Genomic DNA, 19219 nt, shown 5'->3' with positions numbered 1-19219 from the left:
TATGAGCAAATGTTTGAATGTATAATGCAACCATCTGGTTTAGCTAGAATCAAAGTAATAAACTGCATATGAAACTAGTTTTTAATCAAATAGGATTATTTTAATCACACATTCAAATGTATCAGCTTAGTAAACACAACACTTATGAAGGCCAAAGCACACTTTTTACCAATACTGACCAGTGGGGGTCAGTTTAAATAGTCCAGTTGATGACAGAAACATGTTTTAATGTGGTACCAGAAGGAAAAAGACTCACACACACATTAAGATGACATATGAAGATTCTCCATTATCTTCCAGATTTGGTCTGTGTCTAGAAAACTGCCCCAGACTGTTGGACAAGTGGGAATTAACTCTCTAACAATGACTGGAATGTTGTCATGCTGCAAAATGCAGCAGAATCATACATGAAATATTCAATTTGTTCCAGTGACTGTCCCCCTTCGAGGATGTACCAGTAAGAAAAGCAAGCGTTGGCACAAAAGGTTGGTTAAAAAAGTCCAGACCATCTGGAATCTGACAATTTTGTTTTTTCAATTCAGCATTTTTCTAATGATAAGCCATTTCTCTTCCTTTTCCAACAGAAGCTGTGAGTGGGTGTGACTAAGAAGAGGAAATCATAAAAACTGCAAAATCACCCAAGTTGACACCAGTCAGTATAACAAATGTAACTGGACCAAAATCCTCTGAAGACTTTCCTCAATGGAGTAAATGTTTTGACTCTCCTCCTGACTGAGTTCAGGGTTATTCCCCAACCACATTGGGCAAGAGCCCTGCTGCTGCTCTGCCTACCAACGCACAGGTTATAACACTAAAGTTCAGAGCCAAATGGACTCTGGAGTTGAATGAAATCGAAAGTTACGAGATTCAGGGATTTTTTTTCTACCCTGGCTTTTACCTATTAAAATGCTACATAAACTACAAAAATGCATATGCACGCGCACACACACACACACACACAACATGGCCAGTCAGCTACAAGAAATGCTCAACTACATGTAATAATGCTTTATGGCCAAAAGTATGTGGACATACTGATTTAGGCATTAGAGCCTGGGGCAGCCACACCCACTCCTAACAGTTGTATAAAACCAAGTACATTGCCATGAAATAGCCATAAACACATGGTGATAGTGGAATGGGTCATACTGAACATCTGTGACTTTAAACATGGCACTGTCATGCTATGCCACATTTGCCACAAGTAGTTTGTGAAGCATCAGCTAGATGGACTCTTTTCAACTATAAATGCCGTTATGGTGAAATGGAAGCACGGAGAGCTTAGCATCGAAGCAGTAGACCATACAGCCTCCGCCTGAGACTCAGGCTCAGTCAGGCTGCCTAGTGATCAAGTGTGTTGTGTGTAAAAATGGCCCTGCAGGTGCCAACAAGCCTAATATCACTATGTACAATGACAAACTAACCGTAAATCATGTGGTCACTGGACTCTAGAGCAATGAATCACCCTTCATTTTCTGGCAGTCTGATGAATGAATCCAAGCTTGATGGATGCTAGGAGAATGCTAGCCATTACTATGCACAGGGTGAACAGTGCAGTTTGGTGTAGGAGAGAATAGTCTGGGGCTGGTTTTCAGGGTTTGGGCCCCTTAGCTCCAGTGTACGGTAATATTGTTACATCATACAAAGCAAAGACATTTTATAAAATGGTATGCTTCTAAATTTGTGGAAGATTGGGAAGGACCTTTCCTGTTCTAACATGACTGTCTCTGCACAAAGTGGGGTTTATTAAAACATGTCAGTTTTGGTGTTTAGGAACTCCAAGGGCCTGCACAGAGCCCTGACCTCAACCCCACTCGTCACCTCTGGGATGAAATGGAACGTCAGTGACGGACCTCACGTATGCTTGTTCGACTGAATGGGCATACAGTCCTACAGACTTCAAAATCTTGTGGAAAGCCTTCAGAGAACAGTGGAGACTGTTATAGCTGAAATGGTGTTTGTGGGTGTGTGCGCCTATAGTGTTTAATAATCAGGATTGCAAATTAACTTTGAGGTCTGGAGCCGAATGGTCTTCCGTCTAGAGGAATCATAACATTTAAACTCAATCTTTAAGATGCAGATGCCCAAAATATACCTATACCTTTCTTCATAAGGATATGTTTTGATACTTTTTAACCCAAAACTCATTGTACTGTAGACATATAAACTCACATGGAGTCAAGCAGATCTCCATACCATAGTACATTCATTGGTTTGTTTTATTAGACTTTAGCTTGTGAGATGTTTTTGTTGTAGGCTTTCAGTCAGTCATTACCACACATTTTTGAATATTCTGACAGCTTGAGCTACTAAAGTTTCAAGACAGTTGTAGTGCATTAGGAATAGTACTATAGGACAATATAAGCTTAAATTGGGTGAAAAAGTATCAACACTGCAGTTTCTCACATCACAAAATAAGTTTCTGTAAATTTCATCTGAACGAAGGATACCGCAGGAATGTGGAATTTGATTGTCCCTCTGCACTATGCATGTGTTATCTGTGTGCGCTTGTATTTTAGGTGTGAGTGTGGTGGTGCTTAGACGTCAGAAATGTGTAGAGGGCAGTTACAAAGTTGGTCTTTAGGTGAAGATTTCACACGATGGCTTTAGCTTCAGGTAGGAATGTCTCCCAACATTTCACCAGCTGCAAGAGAAGAGTAAAGAATCAATCAACAAGTCAACTGGATGTCTCCCTCCCCGCCTCCTGCCTCCTGCCTCATCACTCACCCGATGCTGTGTGCGATGGAGAGACTCCAGGTATTTCACTATGTGGTGTCTGAAATCTCTGCACTTCTCTTTCTGGAGGGGTGACACACGACAAACACAATGCACATGCAGAAGATTGGCTGTCAGATAAAGTAAGAGCTTCGCTAGACATTCGCACGCCCTCTCCATTTGCTGTGGAATTCTGTATTACCATCAACACTTGCCCCTCTAGCTCTGTGTGCACGTTTCTGGTCTCACCTCAAACCTGTGCACTTCCTTCCTTAAGGTGGAGCTGATCCGCTCAAAATCCCGCTCGCTCTGACCCACTTTAGCCTCCCACTGTACAGAGAGATAAAGGGAAGCTAGCCCTTAAAAAAGATGTTAACTGCTATGCCTCAGTGTGTGGCTCTAGTTCAAATAAATGTCACCCTTTTACTTAGGCAGGGAAAACCACACAGAACAAAGCCTACTTTGTTAAGGGAGCCCTTGTGCAAAATGTAAAAACAATATATTCAGGTTAGCTGTTGCATACTTGAGTCTTTGTACTATACAAATGTATACAGTGCATTCTGCTCTTGCACTGATCTGATGCTTTGTGCCAGCTTTGTGTAGAAGGACCGCGTTCTGTACTGACCTCAGTGATGTCGTCCTTAGCCTGCTGCAGCTTGTCAGGTTTGTTGGCCCAGAGCAGTTTGGCTTCTGCTTCCCTTTTCTTCTGGAGAGTGCTCTGAGCTTCCTGCCAGCGCTGCCAGGCTTTCACACGCTGCTCAAAACAGCCCTGACAACAAACCACAACATTACACAGCGGTAGCAATGCATTCTTGCAAACAATAAATAGCACCTATGAAAAATGTACCTAGCTGCCTCCATGTCTCTGTGTTAGACTGGATGGAATATGTGGAATCGATGACCACCAGCCTTATAGTTGGCGTGAATCCTCGAGCACCAGGATCCAAGCGGTGTGTTCACAATTTAGTCTCGTCATTTTCTCCACTTCTCTGTGACTATTCCAACTCCAGGGGATCAGTTCAACACCTTTCTGTTCAAGGTTCTTCATGTTGGAACTTCCAAAATGTGACTGTACCAACATACTATTAAGAAAGTCTACTTGTCCTAACAGATTAATTTGCCCTCAAAATCTGTGCAATTTCTCACAGTGGAGACCTCTTCCCACCCAGTAGTGTCACTGGCAACACTTCTGACAGAATCATACCAACATTACCCTGTTAACACGTTAATGTTTCTGCTGTGCTGAAAAGAGTTTGCCATGCTAATAGTATCTGGTAAGCAATGAGCAGTGTGGTCAGAACCTGACTATTGATGAACAAGTGAGTAAGTGCGTCAGTGCAAAGTGACCAGTACGTGTAAGCGCACAGTAGTTGTTTCTAGTAAGGTGGGTGTCATGCAATAAAAGAACAATCACAAACTTTCAGAGTTTTTTTTTAAAGGACACTCAGATCCTGCAACTTACACGCACAGCCCCGAGTAGTCTCACGTAGTCTGCAAGCAGCTCGGTGAAGATGAAGAAGTCACTGAAGGCCTGCTCCTGCTGCAGCTGCTCCAGCTTGTCCTCCACCTCAGCCAGCTGGGACAGCGCCCTAGACAGCGCCGAGTTCTCCTCAGAGCTGCCCAGCATCGCCACGCTCTTCGCAAACATGGCAGTGCTGCTGCACAATTCTGCACAAGACACAGAGACTCACTTCAGCTCCGATGGCTTGGCAATGATGAGGTCATTCTTTGAAATTCATGTTTGGACCTTTGGGTCTCACCCTTCCTGTGATTGACCAGCGAGTCAAATGAAGCATGAAGCCTCCTCAACAACTGCTCTTCATTCTCAACCTCCTGCAGCTTGCTCTCGAACCACTACAACATAGACACCTACAGTTACCCCTGCAGACGTAAAACATGCACACCTAAAGTTACCCCTGCAGACGTAAACATACACACCCTGCAGACGTAAACATACAAACCTACAGTTACCCCTGCAGACGTAAACATACATACCTACAGTTACTGCTGCAGACGTTAGGCACATTATTAGAAACAGCTAGATGCAAAAAGCCCAACAGACGATGATGACAATGGTGATAAATCTAATTTTAGCTGCTCTTTTGTTATGCGGTCAAGTCTTACGTTATCAGACTCATTCATTTTTATGGTCATCTTATTCACGGCGTCTGATGCTTTGTTTATCATCTTGAGGAAACCAGATCCACTCAGAGCCTGAGTATTCACTGCCCTGGGCAACTGACAGAAGACACACACACGAATACATTGATCTAGACAATTCATTGATCTAGACAATTCTCTTCAGAGGAACTGGCTGTGACTGGTGAGTTTACAGTAAAACTGAACACACCTCCTCTTTTTCCAGAAATTCTTGAACATCAGGATCCTGCAATAGAGCAGGGTGCACCACCACCCTTTGGAGATACCTGAAATTGCAAATTGCACACAAATATAAACAAAAATAAAGCACCAACCTTGACTACAAACTTATCCCTAAATCTTAATGTCATAGAACACACGTTATATCATGAACTATATTTAGACTTAAACTAGTGCATTAAAATATTTCTAAAGGATAGTCTGTGTCTGAGTTTCAGAATCAATAATGAGAAAGGTCACCTCTCTAGTGCTGCTCTTCTCTTCTCCACAAAATCTGCTGAAGATGGATCCTCCTTTCCTACCTTGACTTTAGTCATACCTGATACATTAATGCATGCATACACAATTAGTCAGGCAAATATAACATTTCCCAAATCTAAGAATTACAAACAACCATTTGAACACAATCAACAATTAATATGCTCCATAAAGCATATTAAAAAACCCCACCACAAACGCAGTGTATAAAACACTATATATTACAATATAGTGACTCGACTTCCATAGGCTGATTTTGGTTATAATTGGTGCCATGCAGTTGTTTCATATTTAATACACATGAAAAATGCCCACCTGTATCCTTTTTTGATGTTTTTGTACCTTTGAACACACTTGTTTTGCATCTTTCAGCGAATCAGATATTGTTAGCTAATAATGGCATCTGTATGTTATGCACAGTGAATGTGTCTAGATCAATTATCTACACATGAACAGAAGACTACAGGGGTTGGTGTATTTCCTGCTCCTGGAAGATTCAAGTCATTTCCAAGCCATTAATGTACTGTATCATGCGTGTCTGAATGGGAGAAAAAAAACTAAACAAAATACCAGACTCTTGACTTGCGTCTTTGAGGGTGAGCAGTGCCCCAAAATACTACCACATTACCACTACCACTCTTCTGTCTGATTTGTGAATTACTACAAGAACACAGTGCACAATGATCACAAGAGGCTCTGTGGGGTTTAGACATCAATGTAAGGAGTCAGTGAGGTGAAAGGTAAAGCGAGCCTTCTTACCAACCACGCTCTTCTGAGGCGGTGGAGGTATGATGCACCCCATCAGACTCTGTTTGACCAACAGCTTCTCATACAAACCCAGGAAATCACTGAATCTCCGACGTACTGAGAACGTTTTACTGCGGAATGCTGGCAGACTAGTCTGAGAGGGAGGGATAGAGTCCAGTAAGGGTCTGTTCTTATTTATACATCACAAAGCATTTTAGTAAAATTAGGTTTTGATCAGCAAACCTGAGTGGACACTTTGTAGGTCATGAAAGCATTCATGCCATCTCCTGCAGGACATGAAACCAAGAACTAATGATCCAGTAAAGAAGGAAACTCTGCCATACTGTTAAGAGAAATGTTTAGACTACACAACCTGGAATGGCTTAACATACCCATCTTTTCAGGATTGGTGACAGCAATATTAAGCTCAAATGTATCTCCATGTTCCTCCTCTTCCAGCTGCAAGCAAAATGCACTGTAGCAGTGGCTTTAGGGATAACACAGCTGCTAGGTTTCTATTGACTGACTGGATTAGGTACCTCCTCCATGGTCTTGTTGGAAGTGTCAGGCATGCGTAAACTGCTATGCGCATTTAAGATGCTAAAATGAGGTCCTGTCGGACAGACCTCCTTTCTCCCTTGGCTGTTTGGCGTGGTTAAGGTCAGCTCTACAGTGGCCTCTGGGGTCCAAACATGAAAATCTCTGTGTTACGAACAGCATTTTATGATAAGTCGCAAGACTTATCAGACCAACAGATCACAAATGGGAATTAAAGTAATTAAAGAAAACAAATCAAAATATTCGTTGTTTGACACTGCAGTCTGAACTACTGATGTATAGTCTACTCTATCCATACTGTATATTATCTATAGAAGCCTAGTTATGATAGTGTCTGTTACTGGAATAGAGTCTATTATCAAACTGGCATCAGCCCTCCTTTGGGTTGTGAATGCATTGCTCAAATGTAAATCAGACCAAAGCACCCGAATTGGTGTGGTTAGTGGGTTGGATATGTTTACCTGCAAATAAATCCAGCTCTTCGTCAGACTGAATGCCATTAAATTTTGGTTCCAAAATGTTGGTGTGGAGCGACGGGTGCTTGATGGGGGTCTGGACCGTGTACCCTTCTTCGCTAAAGATATCTGTGGGAGGATCCGTCTCTGGTGGTGTTGGTGTGAATGGTTTATTCTGTAGATGGGTGTGCATAACAATGACAAGTAAATTTAGCATTTGAACATTAAAATATTGTGTGTCTACAAACTGTGATGAAGAGCAGGTGTGAGCTAGAAACAAAACAGGGCAATATCAAACTACCAGAGACAACCACTAGAGACTACTAGAGACAATCACTTTAGAGCATGCTTACGGAAACCTGAGAACGCAAGAATACTGGATGGTCTGAGTATGGTCTGAGGGTCGGTATCCACGAAAAGGCTCTTTGAAATAGCTAAAATCAGGCAAAGAAAAGGAAGAGCTCAAACGCTGTCTAGTGATTGTCGCCAGGGGGTGTGGTCAAGTGACTGTCGCCAGGGGGTGTGGTCAAGTGACTGTCGCCAGGGGGTGTGGTCAAGTGACTCGCCAGGGGGTGTGGTCTAGGCGATCAAACAGCTAATCCACTTGACTTTGGCGTTGGACGTAACTAGCCAGTTTCACTCCGTTGACCACAGCTAGTCTGCTGGCTAGCCTCGTGTGGCGAAAACATCATAAAGTGGCAAATTTTACTCCGGGTGATTACAATAAAAATGCGGACTCGCTCGGTAGACTGAAGTGGGTTGGCAGTAAAAAGCTGCTATCTTAGGTATGTGTGAGCACTTTGCTGGTTTGCAGGCTAGATAGCTAACATGCTAGCCAGACAAGTCGGCAGCCAGCTCCATCTAGCTTACTGGCTAACTTTTCCCCTCGCAACATAAACTGCGCCCGAACAAACGTTTTCTGGCTGAAATATAAGGTAAGATACAACTTTGAGTAAACAGTCACGATAGCTGTCCAGACGAGCCAGGCTACTCACGCTTCTACCAGTGAAAATATCCTCTCCGTCGTCGCTGTCCAGGTCCCTTGTATCGTATTCTGGCTCCTGATCTTCACCATCCAGAAAAGGAGGGGGATTTCGCAATGAACTAACCGACATTGTTTACCTGCTTTTACCAGAAATGACAAAAACAAAAAATAAACCGGGTGGTAGGTAGCTTGTTTCTTCACTGACTTTCTAACTTGAAAATGAGGCGAGGTTGACCGATAACGGAGGCAAACAAAACGGTAACAACATCCTGCGCCTGAGTGCCAGGTTGTGTTCCCGGGTTGAAATAAACGCTGTTGCACTGCCACCTGCTGGTGCTGACCGCAAATTACTATATTATCTATTCTGGGCTAACAGTAGATAAAACGTAGAAAGTTATATGAGCAAATATTAATATTTAAAGAACGAGCTTCTTAAAAATCAAATTTAACATCAAGCTTTATTTTCTCTCCAAGGGTTCCCTTTATTATAATCAAACAGTCTCCAGATTTATACGTCAACATTCTGTCATACTTAAAAACAATCTAAAATGTTATCAGCATCTTTACATCATTGTAAAAAGTACACTTTCAAAGTAAATAAAAATGATCAATATTATTACATTTTAAAAGTCACAAAATATTCTTGCACTAGCCCAGTGTTTGCACTATCTTCACACAGAGATCTTTCCAAACTCAGTGAGGAGTGCGATGATGAGGAAGACAACATAGAAGAGCAGGAGGAAGACGCCATAGGCCCGGCTGAGGTGGAAGCATTGCAGTGGAACCAGCACAAAGGAGAGAACCAGAGAAAGCCCTAGAGCTGCTGCCAGGACCCAGCACAGCAACCCCTCCGGTTGGAGCTGAACCCAGAACAGAGCAGAGCAGGACACATATATAAGTGTTCACGTTAATGCTGATCAGCTCACACCTCCATCCAGTCTCTGAACCATGGTGCAGACGATCATAAAACAAGCACAATCTGACAGAAAGGAAGGAACTGGATTATTTCGTGGATCAGATGTACCATTACAAAACCGTTGTTGTGTGTCAACATCTGCAGAAGGCAACCAAGACCAACTCCAAACAGCATGTCTGAAATAGCCAGTTAAGATCTGTGTGAATGTGAACTGAATGACAGGGAGGTAGTTCTTGAGTGCTTTTGTAAAACTGGGAATACACATGACAGCATAGAACTGGCATTATTATATTGGCATTATATTGCTATTTGATATGGCTTGCAGTATGAAATTAATTAAATTGAAAATGAACCCTTGATTAGCCATGGTTTATGATTTGCCTTTACCAAATTATATTTATTTGTTTGATTGTATGTGTCAGCAAAACATATAAACACAAATTACATACAATCAAATAATTCAACTGAATTTAATTGAACTGAATTATGTCTGATCAAGTTCAGTTAAAATATTTTACAATGGAATGTCTGACATCCAGGAAGTATGTAGAGCACAATAAAAATAATACAGGGTTCATTTTGCAGTGATATCAGTACTGAAAATACTGCTATTAAAAACGATGAATAAATCATATAGTTGCAGCCCTATTTTTGTACCATAAGTAAATGACGAACCTCTGATAAAATATGCTAATGGATGCTTAAATGTTATCTTCAAATAGCAATGTTTTGCAAGACAAGAATCAACAGTAAAAGGATACTAAATATAATTCCTCCGAAACAGGCCGAGATGGCCATTCTTGGGTAACCCTGTCGGGCAATTGTGATGTCAGCAAAGCAGTCTGTGTGAAGGGAAAATGCACGCACGCGCGCGCGCGCGCGCGCGCACACACACACACACACACACACACACACACACACACACACACAACTGGAATTTAAGGAGAAATTTAAGGATAAACTTTAAACAGTAGTACATGTTTTGCATTTGGCAGAATATGAGTCTCATGAAGTGCACGGCATTGTGTGTATATGTGTACCTCCAATGCTGTTTCCCCATGCAAGTAATGTGAGACCCAGCACAGTGTTACTGAGGCGGAGAATGACCCCGAGCAGGTGCAGCACATTAACAACTTCTGATGCCACCACATTGATCCATAAAGCACTTACTACAAATCCCAGTAAAGAGAAAAGCTACACACACACACACACACACACAAAACACCACATATAAAATGACATGTACACTATCCAAAATATTGTAAATGGAATTCAGACATAATTTAACATAAAAGCAATATACTTTAGGAACACATCCAAGAACTGTGTAAACCTATTTTACATAGTTCCAGTGTACTTTATGACAGGCAGGTACCTTCTGCAGCTAAGATAACATTTAAATTAATTTATTTTTAAATGTTGGAGTGAAGGGAGAATTGATGGGAAGAGATACTAGACACTGGGGTAATGAAGAGGATGTTGGGATGCTAACTCTTACAAAGTGGTATGGAGGGGGATGCTCATTAGTGGTGGAGTAGAAAACCATGCCAGAGAGGAAGACTCCAATTAAGGCTGTCAGCAACCATACCGGAATCGCTCCCTCGATTAGGTACAGACCATCTACAATACAGTCAGACAGGGAAAATACTATGCAATATCATTCTATATCAACATATGGTGTATATATAAGGGACACTTACATACCACAGGTGTGGCTTACCTCTGAAGCTGATGCACAGATATAAGGGAAAATGACTAAAATCAGATCTGGCTAGAACTATTAAAAATAATAAATCATCAATCCATATTTTTGGACAGGTAAAGTAAATCTGACAGATCACATTTTTTGGCTTGCTCATTCTAATGTAGGAACAGAAATGTATTACAATAAAGATCAGCAAAAACAAACATTCTATTATCATTTATTTACATGCAGAGACACTTACAGATCCCTGATTTGAAGGTAAGCACACACACCAGTGGTGCTGTGATGAGGTGCAGGCAGTTCAGAGGCCGTTTCCAGTTTCGATCTTCCTTATCTGAGTCCACAAGTGGAACTGTCAACAGCAACACCATCTCAAATGGGAGCTAGAGAGAATGAGAGCAAGCAAGAGAGAATGAGATTGAGAGATCAAGCGCGATATTATATTACATTAGTGTCAGGGAGTTTACTCTATGAAAGACTTGAAATTATTTTTTTCAGCTATAAAATTGATGAAACATATAAAGCAAAGGCCATTGCCCCAGAGCCAGCAAATCACAACCCAACTGAAGATAACCGGGAAACCAAAAAGACTATTAGACATGACAGAACATCTTGTGTCAATTCTACAGGTATGAATTGGGCACAAGTCTACTGTATCGCACGACATCATTCCATAAACATCTCATCTCCCTTCATATATGGCTGAAGTTTACTGAGTGCATTCAACCTGGATGATTTTCAGCACTTTCCAGCCCCAGTGGCTCCTTCTCCAGGTCCTAGTGTCGACAGGGTTAATGGCTTTCAGAAAGATGTTAGCGGTTGACTCAGTGAAGGGGAGCAAGGGCTCATACTCATCTGAGAAACGCAAGAAAACATACACACACAGACACACGTAGAGACCACCCACCCACCCACACACACACACACACACACAAAGACCCTTAACCACTTTCAATGGTGTAAAATGGTGAGCCACAAAACAGTAAAATTTATCGGCAGAGGAACTCTAGTCACAGAGGAAGCAGTCAGCTTTCTGCAGGGAACACATATTTCCTCATATTTCAACAGTACTTGCTTAAAACAAAAAAATCCAATGCTTCACTGACATAAGATGCAGATTTCACAATAACCGGGCCCCACTGATATGCCTGGATACTTAGAACCCAGGTGAGTACAGCATTATTGTGTTTAAAAGAATAGCATACCTTGCACGTGTATGTTTCCATTAAGGTTTTCTGTATAGGAATTCTCTATGTCTGCAGTCACACAGAGAACAGAGACACAAATATAAAATCCCCCGAGGAGCAAGGTCATTTTCCTCTCTAATGCTAATATGATCTTTTTGTGAGTTTTTTACTAAGTCTAAGAGTCTTTTGTATCTTACAGACTTGCTGCTGACACTGTACAATAACTTGTTTATATATATGATCATAAATAATAGTAGGAGCTCAACAGCAATACAATCAATGCAACTGAGTCCAAGTTATTAAATAATACAATTATTAAACCACATTTTTTTAAACAGGTTACAAAAAAAAGAGTTTGTGAAAACAACAAAGGCCCTCCTCACTGTGGTCAAACTCCTGTACTGAGTCCTGTACTGTTCCACTGTGAGATCGTATCCGCCGATTATAGACACATGCACTCACGACCACTGTTACAACATACAGGATGTACAGCCCCAGATATCCTACAGGACAACAGGAAGGCAGAGAGAGAAGTTGGAAGAGGCAAAGAGACAAGGGGCGAGATAGAGGCTTCCACATAGCAACAGAGACATTATTTGTGGCACAACATGGACATGGGAGGTTATGCAAACAAAGTGAGGAAATATGACCAATAGAAGGAGGGAACGAATGCTCCATAGAGAAGATGAAATAAAGGACCATGCAGAAGTGATTTATAGGAGATGTGTAAAGGAAGGGGTCGTACCAAAGGTTTCTCTCAGATCAATGTGCCCCCTGTATAAGATGATGAAAGTCCAAAACACAGCAGCCATGTAGAAGATGACATCACGCAGAAAGGGGCGGGAGGCTGCCGTGAAGGGCTTCACCAGGGCAATGCTCCCGGCAACAACTGTGGTCACAAAGATCCCAGCCCCTTAAAGGGAAAACCACATAGCACATCAAACCAAAAACAATTTAATTAGAATTCCACGGCGTTATGACACCCCTTCTAAATTGTGCTTAGTGTTGTTTTCTTTTAAAACATATGCATAGGGTAATAGCGATTTACAGTGTGACCAACAGGCAAGAACCCTTAAAGGTTTCTATGTTGTTCGTACTGTTTATTACTGCTACATCTGCAGACTTACCAAACAGGGCTCCGATGGCCAGACCAGCCGTTTGTGGATGAGAGAACGCGGCCATGGCACTGAACACATCTGGAGCGCCATTCCCAAGTGCTAGGAATGTCACTCCCTACATTCCAATATGTCATGGAAAGCAACGTCAATGGAGCCCCTATAGAACTATACATCTGCTATGACTTCAGAGATAGCAGCAATGATACGATGGAACAAGAGAGAATCTGTTGTGAATATGTTTATGGGTTGACTTGACGAGAGCCGCTCACTCACGCTTTGATTGGTTAAAGGATACAGCCACATTATGGGTCAGCCTCAAAGTGGAAGAGATGGCGGAAAGGTTGGGACAAAAACTATAGAAATAATAATCAAAAAATCAATGTTGAGCACATGTTCGTAAAATCTCTCCATGTTTGCATCTAAAAAAAAAATACACCCAGGCCTTTAGCATGACTGATTACTGCAATTCCATTTTTACTGGCATTCAAGATAAAACCCTTAGAAAGTCAACAATGCATACAAAACATTCTTTTTCACTTAATTAATAATTAATTAAATTAATTAAATAATTTCAGTTTTGTCTTTTCTTTTACTATTCCTTTCCAGTGTATAAATGTGTTCATCTGTGTGATCTCTACTGTAAAGCAATGTTTGACTTCTTCAGAGTTATATAAATCTTCTTCAGATTTATAATGTAATACACAATCCTGTATATTACAGGATTGTGGATCCTGTATATTACAGGATTTTGGAACCACATGTTGGGAATTGTGGGATTGTGGAACTACTGAAAGTAAAGTGCACGTGCTGTTTGCCAGAATGTGGAAACTGCAACTTCCCTTTCTCTTTCTTATCTACTAGTTTACAAAGTCCAATACAGGAGCTACAACCCAGTAACCTACGGTTACCTGGCACAATTAGATAATCATCACATATCAGGGAATTATCGTCATGTTTATTATGCTACAATAGAAATCATCAGACCTAATTGCCTAAGAGTGTTTATAATTTTTAGGAAAACACACAGCAGTTGTAGCATTATGGGAGTGACACGACTGCCATTCTTATTTTCACAGTGCTGATTAGGCTGACTAGCTAAAGTCAGGCTGCTTGATAAGTGCATATGGGCTGATTACAACTCAGCAAGTTGGCAAGAGGTCAAAAGTTCATGGTCTTAATCCCAGCTGCTAACTGCCTGCCTCACTGCCCTACTACAAAGTGGTAAACTCTAACTGTTCCAGATTACTGCAGATCTACATTGATGACTACTGTTCTAGGACTACAGAGGACTGCAATATACCTGGGGTGACTGGCTCAAGCCCTGGGGTGCAGTACAAATAGGGCCAGAGTCCAGTACAAATAGGTGATTCTGATGATTACAAGGTTTAAAGCAGGGAAACTATGTTATGCAATCGATCCATAATCAATCAATCAATAAATACTAACAATTCTGATGCAATCAGTCCTAGAACCAGGAACAAGACCAAAAGCCACACAATCTGTTGAGGAGAGAAAATGTGTGAAAATAAAAACAGTACATTAATCAATGACAATTCATGAAATTATGATTCTTCATATGTGGGCCCTTGAATTCAGCACTATGCAAGAGCCCTCTTGGTTGACTTTTAATGTGTTTTTGAGTCTATGATTATCTTTCTGAGTCTTCCTCCCTTACAAACACACACACACACACACACACACAGCCTTGATACTTTCTTGTGTGATTTATTCTAAGATGCAATGACGCTTACATAAAGGAAGATGGCGAGAGGTAGGAGTTTGGGGGACAACAAGCAAAAGGTGATCCAGGGATAGTTAATGAAGCCACCATCTGCAGCACAGTCTGGGGTGCTCCGAACAAACTCACAGCGCTGGCTGGCAGAAAGGTTCATCACCTTATCACACTGGCAAAAGATGAGTACAGAATACAACATCATGGTTGGAAAGTGTTAAAAAACTGGCTTAGTCACATTCCAGAAATAACAAGGAATCCTCTTGGACAAATTAAAACACTTCCCTATCTGTAAGTAAATTCTGGAGTATTTTAAAACTGAGTTTAAAATGCATAATCTGTGGGTTTAAATAATAGGGTATGCACATATGCATATGCACAAGAACATACCCATTTTAAGTGAAGTGACAGAACCACACAACACTACTTCTCACTTACTTAATTTTGTCCACAGAAATGTCAAAAATTCAACTTACCTGATCTTGACTGTTTTTCAGTACATATACAGTCGGCGTGATTGCATTTTCCTTTGCACGGTTATTTCCCGAAGCCGTCCGGTTTACTGCCGTCAGCTGAGACAAGGCACTCGGGTTCTGAGAGGCTACATAGTCCGATCTCAGAGCTGTTATTAGCGTCGCGATTAAAAGCACGGATCTCATTCCTGAACATGGGGCTATAAGTCACCATAAGACACAGCATTGCTGTGGACTCACTTCCTAAACAGAGCAGGCATTGCTATACAAGCGCTTGTTTTCCACACGTGATCATATCCACAATCTATACATATTTAGATATCCGTTCATATAAGCTATGATTTCTTTGGACGTGAACTCAAACTGCTTGTCCTATAAACAAACGCAGGCTCAAGCCGTCCGGCAGTTCAACGATACGCTTTAACGAAAGATTTGAGATGTTTGAGCTACTTTACTTCCTCTAACGTGACGTCATGTAACGTCCTTTTACGTAGGATTGTCGACACGCAGGCGACCTTATTTCTCTTTGGCATTAATGTAAAGGACTGTTTTATATTTCCAAACTTGGAATCGCCATTATAATCGACTGTAGTATACATCAAAAAACAATGCCCAAAGGACGGGGAAAGTAAACGAAAAATAACATGCAGAGAGATTTATGAATTATAGATATAGAATTAAATCAGTAGAGTAAAATGATTTTATTCCTCAGAATAATAATTCAAGATTTATCTGAAATATGGTAATAGCCTACTCATCAATGACTACCCCAGGGTCTAAGTAAAAGCATTAATCAGAAGCACTGTAATTTAAGATTCTTTTTAGAGAATAATTAGAGAAAGATTGGTTTATCCTTTGCAATGAAAATCTGTAATTAAAAAAAGGCAAAACAAAAAGCAAACAAAAAAAAAGAAAGAAAAACGCAAAATAAAGAAGACTGCATTTGCAGTATATTAGAAAAGGGGAAATATTTGTTAATTAATACTTAAGAAGCACAATTATTTGATTTCTGAACTAAATGAATACAGATATTTTTTTTTACTGATGTTCAAAACTAAACGCATACATTATGAAAACAAGAAATAACATTTATCCATGTAAGGAAAGCTGCATCTGTTTCAATGGAAAATCTCAAAATCATTAAGTTCATTGTGAAATCAAAATATTTATGAGTGAAAAAATTAAAGGATAACAGTCTAATCCTAAACTGGAAAGCTGGAAATATAGAACATAAGAGATATATGACACACAGTCAAAGTGAAATGTATTTATATAGCACTTTTTATAACAGCCGAGGAACAAACACTCAAACAACAGCATGACACCAGGAGTTGATGTACCTAGGCAGCAAGAGAGGATAGGTTGCTTGGCATGTTCAAATACTAAAGTGTGTAAAATAGGGGTATATAATGTGCAATACACACACACACATATTCCAACAGATATCTATGCCCCACTCTCATGAGGGTTTGTTTTGTCGGATTCCCCTGGTCCCCCAGAATCTGACACGCAGACCTTGTTGAACTGGGCGACATAAGAGAGCCAGTGTGGCTCTCTTATTTTTAACTCATTCTTGGTGAGGTTGGCGGGTAGCGTTTTGGACTTTGCCTAAGGGACTTCACTGGTCTTTCTGCAAATAAATTATCTAAATGTCAGTATTTTATTTGGGAGAAATGTTGTCAGTAGTTAAAATAAGACAAAATACAAACACACACACACACACACACACACACACACACACACTAGTTAAAATAAGACAAAATACAAACACACACACACACACACACACACACACACACACACACACACACACACACCCCTAGGCTGCAGCCTAGATCCTCATGACCACAGGGATGTCACAGTTTGCATTACTTTTTTGGAATCTACTTCACCCATATTCACAACATCTCACAATATAGAGAGCACTATAATAATCATGTTCGTTTACTATTAGGTTCTTCTTTTTTTGACTTAGCATTCTATCACGATAAGTTAAATGATGGCACCTCCAAGGAAATGATAGAGTAGGGCCCACAAATGAAGACTGCAGCAAGTCTTCATTCTTTTTGTTTGTATGCTTGTTTGTCTCTCTCCTCATCAGAGATGTAGGTGTACTTATTTATTTACTTATTATTATTATTACAACCTGTCATATCTGTTATGTTCATTGTTTTATATTGCATATATAAAATATTAATTTAAAGGAACCCCATTTTTTCATATCTTGGGTCCACAAAAGTACTTAATCTGGCTCAGACATTATGTATTCTATAAACACTGATTCCTGAATCTTGCACCTGTTAGATGTTTTTCATCTTCCAAATATAGAATTATCCTACTCACATGTGCTAGAATAGTAGATGTTTCAAAGAAATTTACAAACACTACAAACATTAGGCACCCATTTAGAAATAAGTGTTGTATTTTGTGCCATTGACTATTGACTAATTCTGAACTTTCTCTAAGAACATGGCCCAAAACCCATTAATGTGTGGGCTAGTCAGTTCATTTACAGAACTGGGCTGAACCCAGACATTTGTAAAGCTGATTTTGACAGCACATGTCACTTGAATGTTCTGAAACCTCCCACGCTAGCTTTAAATTGATTTTTCTGCTCATGTCTGATTTTCCAGAGAACTCTGGTCCGTAGCCTCTAGCCTCCTTTCTGCCTGCACTGTGAATTTCATTTTTCAATACTGTTCATTTAACCACACCAGAGGAAAACAAGAAAGTTTCAAACGAGCAGATAAGTGAAATTAAGTTAAGCAGCTCCTGTTTTTGGCCGTTTTTTCTATGCTGGCCTGCTTTCAGCTGTTACCCCTCTGCCCCCTCAATCCACCCCCCAGATTCCACAAGCACAAAAGCTGTGAAGAGACTTAAGGGTGCAGGATATTTGAGGAGCATGTTGTTCATTGGTTTAAGAAGAGATCCCTTTCCATAATTAGAATAGATTTGTCTGACTGGGCAATCCAAAATGTCTATATAAACCCACCTAATGGGACCATTCCCTCTGGCTTACAGCCACATGGTTCACCTGATCTGCTTCGTGCATCTTGCTCTCTGCTGAAAGGTGAGATTCATTTAATTGTACGGTCCATTCCTCAGCAAAGTTTAATAGCGCTTAGGTTTCCTGCTTCAACTCACAGCACTCATAGATAACCCAACACATGCACATGCAAAGGAAAGCAGAGGTCCTTAATGAAAGCTGTGTTATCTTAGTAGGTAATGACCTCACTGACAAGAACGCAATGCTGTTTTCTTCCAGAAATAAAGCTTAATGACCAGCTATTTCAAGAGATATTTTGTCTTTAATTTGAAGGGATAATTTGACTACAGCTACAGTGACTTAAAGTGATGCTGAATGTTTGTGATGGAGGGAGTGATGTGAATTGAGTAACTGATTGTATTGTACATTGTACACTCTCCAGCTGTAAATGGATCTGCAATATTTTTTATCTAAGTTATCTCTTTAATTTGAATTAATAACACAAAACCTGTGTTGATAGTAATATAGTAAAAAAAAAGATCCATGTATTTTAGTGTCTCTAGAGAGAAACTAGCCTTCTTATGATGTGTGTGATGCATATAGCTAAAAGATACAATTAACTGACCTTTTGAGTTAAACATTAAACTACATCAAAATTGGTACTAAACTGAAAAGCAACTGACTTTCCACATGTTTCACATATCAGTTATAAAATACATTTTGAATCTGAGAGACTCTGTGTACGTGATTGTGAATGCTAAGTGTTCAGTGGTAGTTCACACATACATTTTAAGATTTTGGTTGCATCTCAGAGCAGCTGAGGAAATTCCTGAGATGGTGGGACACACTCAGCTGTTGGGGTCTTGGGTTGTTTTTGTATGTGTGAGCATGTGACCTTTTACTCAAATAACATCTGGTCCCCATGTACACACCCACAAACATTTCATGCTTCTCTCTCTCTCTCTCTCTCACACACACACACACACACATCTCTTATCTAATCTT

At 40.4% G+C, this 19219-nt stretch overlaps 3 protein-coding genes and 1 long non-coding RNA gene across 8 annotated transcripts in view; 2 read left to right on the top strand and 2 right to left on the bottom strand.

The window, feature by feature from the left end:
• Positions 1 to 2536: 2536 nt before the first annotated feature.
• On the bottom strand, positions 2537 to 8247 carry snx1b (sorting nexin 1b). Of its 3 annotated transcripts, none has more exons than XM_027010478.3 (15): positions 8108 to 8247; positions 7119 to 7287; positions 6639 to 6778; positions 6492 to 6558; positions 6343 to 6386; positions 6112 to 6253; positions 5335 to 5413; positions 5066 to 5141; positions 4840 to 4953; positions 4476 to 4569; positions 4178 to 4383; positions 3341 to 3484; positions 2965 to 3045; positions 2728 to 2799; positions 2537 to 2644 (listed from the first exon to the last, which is right to left on the bottom strand). In XM_027010478.3, exons 1-15 carry the CDS (start codon positions 8225 to 8227, stop codon positions 2594 to 2596), a joined length of 1599 nt encoding a protein of 532 aa, XP_026866279.2. In that variant the 5' UTR covers positions 8228 to 8247; the 3' UTR covers positions 2537 to 2593. The 3 variants fall into 3 exon arrangements, with proteins under 3 accessions (XP_026866279.2, XP_081562647.1, XP_081562646.1); XM_081706521.1 differs by lacking the exon at positions 8108 to 8247 and adding an exon at positions 7466 to 7958; XM_081706520.1 differs by lacking the exon at positions 2965 to 3045.
• On the top strand, positions 7911 to 9645 carry LOC113577695 (uncharacterized). Its single transcript, XR_003410664.3, has 3 exons — positions 7911 to 8047; positions 8150 to 8277; positions 8777 to 9645. It is a non-coding gene; the product is annotated as an uncharacterized LOC113577695 (long non-coding RNA).
• slc8b1 (solute carrier family 8 member B1) lies at positions 8537 to 15690 on the bottom strand. Of its 3 annotated transcripts, XM_027010476.3 has the most exons (15): positions 15232 to 15689; positions 14775 to 14927; positions 14470 to 14522; positions 13319 to 13376; positions 13033 to 13138; positions 12651 to 12818; positions 12289 to 12408; positions 11924 to 11974; positions 11446 to 11573; positions 10960 to 11101; positions 10512 to 10633; positions 10054 to 10207; positions 9775 to 9855; positions 9122 to 9189; positions 8537 to 8957 (listed from the first exon to the last, which is right to left on the bottom strand). In XM_027010476.3, the coding sequence occupies exons 1-15, from the start codon at positions 15412 to 15414 to the stop codon at positions 8769 to 8771; spliced, it is 1776 nt and encodes a 591-aa protein (XP_026866277.2). In that variant the 5' UTR covers positions 15415 to 15689; the 3' UTR covers positions 8537 to 8768. The 3 variants fall into 3 exon arrangements, with proteins under 3 accessions (XP_026866277.2, XP_026866278.2, XP_081562645.1); XM_027010477.3 differs by lacking the exon at positions 12289 to 12408 and having other exon boundaries at positions 15232 to 15690; XM_081706519.1 differs by lacking the exon at positions 14470 to 14522 and having other exon boundaries at positions 15232 to 15372.
• A 2491-nt stretch (positions 15691 to 18181) lies between these two features.
• LOC113577694 (troponin I, fast skeletal muscle-like) overlaps positions 18182 to 19219 on the top strand; it is a 5263-nt gene continuing 4225 nt past the window's right edge. Inside the window, exon 1 of the mRNA XM_027010480.3 lies at positions 18182 to 18298. The gene's annotated coding sequence lies outside the window, so the exon portion shown is untranslated. The remainder of the gene's footprint in view (positions 18299 to 19219) is intronic.

Source organism: Electrophorus electricus, chromosome 23, assembly GCF_041902795.1.
Source record: "Electrophorus electricus isolate QZ-2024a chromosome 23, ASM4190279v1, whole genome shotgun sequence".
NCBI classification, from domain to species: domain Eukaryota; kingdom Metazoa; phylum Chordata; class Actinopteri; order Gymnotiformes; family Gymnotidae; genus Electrophorus; species Electrophorus electricus.
This window is presented reverse-complemented; position numbering and strand designations above follow the sequence as displayed.

Bases quoted from the DNA above. Each gene is read 5' to 3' on its own strand.
- snx1b (XM_027010478.3), bottom strand. From the start codon at position 8,227: ATGTCGGTTAGTTCATTGCGAAATCCCCCTCCTTTTCTGGATGGTGAA. The intron at 5,414-6,111 runs GTAAGAAGGCTC...TTAATGTATCAG, and splicing joins GCCTCAGAAGAGCGTGGTTG to GTATGACTAAAGTCAAGGTA. The intron at 3,485-4,177 runs GTAAGTTGCAGG...GTTTGTTGTCAG, and splicing joins GACTACTCGGGGCTGTGCGT to GGCTGTTTTGAGCAGCGTGT.
- slc8b1 (XM_027010476.3), bottom strand. From the start codon at position 15,414: ATGAGATCCGTGCTTTTAATCGCGACGCTAATAACAGCTCTGAGATCG. The intron at 11,975-12,288 runs GTGAGGAGGGCC...GTGTGACTGCAG, and splicing joins AGTACAGGAGTTTGACCACA to ACATAGAGAATTCCTATACA. The intron at 9,856-10,053 runs GTACACATATAC...CCCTTCACACAG, and splicing joins ATGGGGAAACAGCATTGGAG to ACTGCTTTGCTGACATCACA.